This window comes from Bos indicus, unplaced genomic scaffold, assembly GCF_029378745.1.
Source record: "Bos indicus isolate NIAB-ARS_2022 breed Sahiwal x Tharparkar unplaced genomic scaffold, NIAB-ARS_B.indTharparkar_mat_pri_1.0 scaffold_55, whole genome shotgun sequence".
NCBI classification, from domain to species: Eukaryota; Metazoa; Chordata; class Mammalia; order Artiodactyla; family Bovidae; genus Bos; species Bos indicus.
Genome location: NW_027223720.1, coordinates 85,406 through 90,150, shown reverse-complemented (window position 1 = coordinate 90,150; position 4,745 = coordinate 85,406). Strand labels below are relative to the sequence as shown.

The window sequence follows — 4,745 nt, the reverse complement described above, 5'->3', positions numbered from 1 at the left end:
CATGCTGCCCTTGACTGTCGACCCCAGACGACCTCACGTAGGACCCTACGCAGCTCCCCTCCACTTCCGGCTTCGAAGGCGAGGAGGTCGACCAGTAGCCGCAGCAACCGTTTGGTGGAGACTTAGTGTCCAGGACTCGTCTGGAACCAAGGTGAGGACCTGAATGTAGCTGAAGGGACTTTCCCAACCCTCCCAGTAATAAAAGTGACCCATCCACATCCCACCCCTGTGATATGGCTCTTGTAGGCCCCTCAGAGCTATCGGCTGAATGTGGTCTAGAGTCTCAGACTAAGGCGTTGGTCTGTGGGGGTAGGCCCAGATTCTACCCCGGAGGAGGTCTAGGACCTAGATTATGGCCCTGAGGGCTGAGGAGCAGAGTTCGACACTGCAAGGGGGCCCTACTGAGCGACTCCCCTATACTGGGCTCTAGGAGGCCTCGGTTAAGCTGGCCAACTCTGGTGCCCCCTGGTGTCCAATGGAGGTGGTTTTGGTGAAGTGAGAACCTTGCTCTAACAGAATAAACCCAATTCAACAGAGGGAGCTAGTCTGCAACATGATTCATGGTTGTGACGCTGAGTAAGGATGGCGGCCACTTCCTTAAGAAACGGGGCCACATAAAGCGCCAGCCCTGTTTTAAGGCCTGGGAGAATTGGGCGTTTTGACATGATACTTCCCGGGACATCTCAGGGAAATGAGCAACCAGGTCAAAGTGGTAGCCTTAGGTTTATTAAGGGAGGGTTTCAGATTTGCCAGGGGTCATGGTGAGAAACTCGGAGGCTGTGAACATGTTCCACACCACATCATTCGGACCAAATCCTCCCTGACGTCATCCCTGGCAGACCTCAAGAATACATGTCAGTCCCCACTGTGGGCTAAGGAGTGGTCAGCTAAGGCAGTGGTGAACAGAGGGAGAGCTCTTAGACCCTTTCATGTGTCAAATGTAGACCTTGGATACTTCTATGTCCTGGCTGTTGTAAATAGTGCTGCAGTGAACATTTGAGTACAAGTGTCTTTTTCAGTTAGTTTCCTCAGGATATATCCTCTGTAATGGTACTGTTGGCTTATGTGGTAGTTTTATTTCTAGTTTTTTATGCAGAGTGAATTAAGTCAGAAAGAGGAAAGCTAATATCATGTATTAATGCATGTATATGGAATCCAGAAAGATGGTACTGATGAACCTCTTTGCAGGACAGCCTGGCTCTGCAGACATAGAGAACACACTGGTGTAAACAGTGGGGGAAGGAGAGGGAGGGTCAGATTGAGAGAGTTACATTGAAAACGTACACATTACCATATGTAAAATAAATAACCACTGGGAATTAGTTTTATGACTCAGGGAGCTCAAAGCCAGTGCTCTAACAGCTTAAGAGGGGTGGGATGGGGTGGAGGGGGAGAGAGTTTGGAGAGGGAGGGGACATACAGTATACCTATGGCTGATTCATATTGATGTGGGGCAGAAAATAACACAATATTGTAAAGATATCATCCTTCCATTAAAAATAAATAAATTTGTTTTTAAAAAGACATATAGAAGAAAAGAGAAGCAAAAAAAAAATTAACTTTGAATTGGGATCTTGGATGGGACCACAGGGACATCAACCTGCCTGCAACAGCTTCCATTCTTAGGAGACCGTGTTTGGGAAGATGAGGTCATCTTCACTTCCTCCTGTGGGGACACAGGGTGATTGGCTTTTACTATCAGACTGGTATCAGTTCAGGAGAAAGGGGAGGTTCTCTGCCAGGCGCCCAGTTAAGGAACCTGAGTGAGGACTCAGAGCATGCATCCCAACCCTTGGATTTCAGCCCAGGAAATCTCAGGGATGGGCTATGAGGTTGAACATCTGCTTTACTGTTTTATACCAAGTCTAGGGGAGGGGAAATGTCTTGTCTGAAGGTGCAGCCACCAGTTAGCAAATGGAGAATAGTGCCCAGCATTTTAAGGAGCCAAGGTAAGGACCTTGAATGATGATCCCAGTGAACTCAGGATAGAAAAGACCCTACTGAGCTCTCAGCACTGGGTATCCCCTGGGAGGGAGGTGGACTGAGGCATCCCTTCACTTGCTTCTGGATCATGTGGAGGTCTGAAGTGTCTGCATCAGAGCCAGGACTTGATGTGATAATACTGAAGATGAGCAGAGAGGACCCCACTGTCAGCACCTGGTGTCACCTCAGTAAATCCAAAGCAGGGCTGAGAGGATGCAGAGGAATAGTAAGGCCTCTGTTCTTCCTCTGGGATTCTCAGGAGACAAGCTGAGCAGGAAAACAGGAGGCTTGTGGGTTCCTAGGGCAGTGTCCTCAAGGACACCTGCAGAGGTGGCCTTTGATTAAGCCAAGGTAGAATCTCCCTGTTCTAACGTGCTCATGTCACCTCATTCTCCATCCTCCAGGTGCCCCAATCTCCTGTCTATTGGTCCAGACCCCTGCCTGCGGTCCCTGACCACAGCTGTCATGCCTCGTGGGCAGAAGAGTAAGCACCGTGCTCGTGAGAAACGTCGCCAGGCCCGGGCTGAGATCCAGGGTCTTCATGATCAGGCTACCACATCTAGGGGAGAAGAGACCACCTCCTCCTCCCCTCCTGATTCAGAGAGTGCTCCCTCAAGCTCGTGTGCTGCTGGCACCACCACGGGTCCTCCGGGAGCCCAAGGCACCACCAGTGCTGCTGCAGGTGCTATACGCAAAAGATCTGGTGGTGGTGGCACAGCACGCTCGAGATCTGGAGTAGGTGGCATAGCACGCTTGAAATCTGGTGGAGGTGCCGAGGGCCAAGTTCAGGGAGGTGAAAATTCCTCCCAGGCCTCAGCTGCTGCTGAGATCTCTCACACAGATCTTCTGACCATGGAGTCAGAGAATTTGGTGAAGTACATGCTGTTAAAGTATAAGATGAGGGAGCTAATTAAGAGGTCAGAAATGGTGAAGGTTATCCACAGAAGGTACAAGGCGCAATTCCCTGAGATCCTCAGCAGGGCCTCTGAGCACATGGAGATGGTGTTTGGCCTGGTGCTCAAGGAAGTCAGGCGCAACAGTCACTGCTATACCCTGGTGAGCAACCTAGATCTCAGCGACAGTGAGTCTATGAGAGGTGACTGGGGGCTGCCGAAGAATGGTCTTCTGATGCCTCTGCTGGGTGTCATCTACCTGAATGGCCATCGTGCCTCTGAGGAGGAGGTCTGGAAGTTCCTGAATATTCTGGGCATCTATGATGGAAGAATGCACTTCATCTTTGGAGACACCAGGAAGCTCATCACAGAAGATCTGGTGCAGGAAGAGTACCTGGAATACAACCAGGTGCCTGGCAGCGATCCCCCTCGCTATGAGTTCCTGTGGGGTCCTAAAGCGCTCACAGAAAACAGCAAGACGAAAGTCCTGCAATTTTTGACCAAGGTCAACAATTTGGTCCCTGACGCCTTACTGCCACATTATGAGGAGGCTTTGAGAGAGGAGGCAGAGAGAACCGGAGCCAGAGCTGCAACCGGGACCGGCCCTTCTGCCTCAGCCAGCGCTGACCCTTCTGCCTCGGCCAGACCTGGCACTTCTGCTGCAGCCAGGGCTGGCACTTCAGCCTCAGCCATGGCTGACATGTCTGCCTTAGCCGGTGCTGGCCCTTCGGCCTCGGCCAGGGATGGCACTTCTGCTGCAGCCAGGGATGGCACTTCTGCCTCAACCAGTGCCCACTCCAGGGCCACATCCAGCCGCTCATCTGGCCCCTAGTGTGGTCTGAAGCCCATTCTTCACTTTGTGGTTGGAAAAGCCTGTCAACCTGTGTTCCGAATATGCATCAATAACTTGTTGACTTTTTATTCCTCAATTTTCAATTGTTACTTTTTACAACAAAGTTTATTTTAGGTTCATGATAGAAGTATTTGAATTACATGGGTCTCATGCTGTTTGCTGTTTGTCAGATTTAGGATTAAGAGTTTTGTTCTTTGAAATAACATACTGGAAATCCTCAAATCACTTTTGTGATCCAAGATGAGAATAACTACACTTTAGGATAAGAATACCCATAGAAATATGCAAGACACCACACTAAGGCTCAGAACATAGATGCACAGACAAATAGCTGAAAGTTTTTCAATTTTGGGTGTGCTTTACTTACTCTCTGTTTAGTTTCCCTTTATATAAATGTAAAAGATATATACTTTGATTGGATTATATTTTTCAAGAATGTTTGAGAATATAAATTACAGCAAATGATTTATACGTGGTTCTTCTTTTACACAAACATTAATTGAGCATGTGCTCTTAAGAAAACTTCATGCTTGTACTGGCAATATTTAGTCAAAAAAAAAAAAAATCAGTGCATGCCTCTGCCCATGCAGATACAGTTTCTCAGAGAAGCTGTCATTATTTGGAAGAGGCTGAGTTACTCTCTAAATCAGAACGAACAAGAAAGAAGCAAGGTAAAGAGGGGGTGGCGAGAACATATTACTTTGGTTTCATTGCTAAGCAGAAGTTTGGCTGATTGGGGAGGTTGGATCTTTTTTTATTTTTTATCAGTTAGAACACTGCATAGTCCCTGACATCTCTTAGATGCCAAAAAACAAAAAAACAACAACCCAGCTGATGTAACATCTGAGGTCAAGATAATCGTAGTGATAACTGCCATTGCCCCTAATGTCTCAATAGATACAGGCGCCGTGCCCAATGCTTTCCATAAATACATATATTCCACCAATCCTACCAGACAGAGCTTATCAAACTCACTTCACAGTGGAGAGCCTGAGGCTTATAGAGTTAGAGTTTGG

At 48.1% G+C, this 4,745-nt stretch overlaps 1 protein-coding gene across 1 annotated transcript; it reads left to right on the top strand.

The window, feature by feature from the left end:
- The first annotated feature begins 2,391 nt into the window (after positions 1–2,391).
- On the top strand, positions 2,392–4,170 carry LOC139181993 (melanoma-associated antigen B2-like). The gene has a single exon (XM_070785470.1). The coding sequence runs from the start codon at positions 2,449–2,451 to the stop codon at positions 3,706–3,708; it is 1,260 nt and encodes a 419-aa protein (XP_070641571.1). The 5' UTR covers positions 2,392–2,448; the 3' UTR covers positions 3,709–4,170.
- The last annotated feature ends 575 nt before the right edge of the window (positions 4,171–4,745 follow it).

Excerpts from the sequence above, each read along its gene's own strand:
- LOC139181993 (XM_070785470.1), top strand. The coding sequence starts at position 2,449 with ATGCCTCGTGGGCAGAAGAGTAAGCACCGTGCTCGTGAGAAACGTCGC.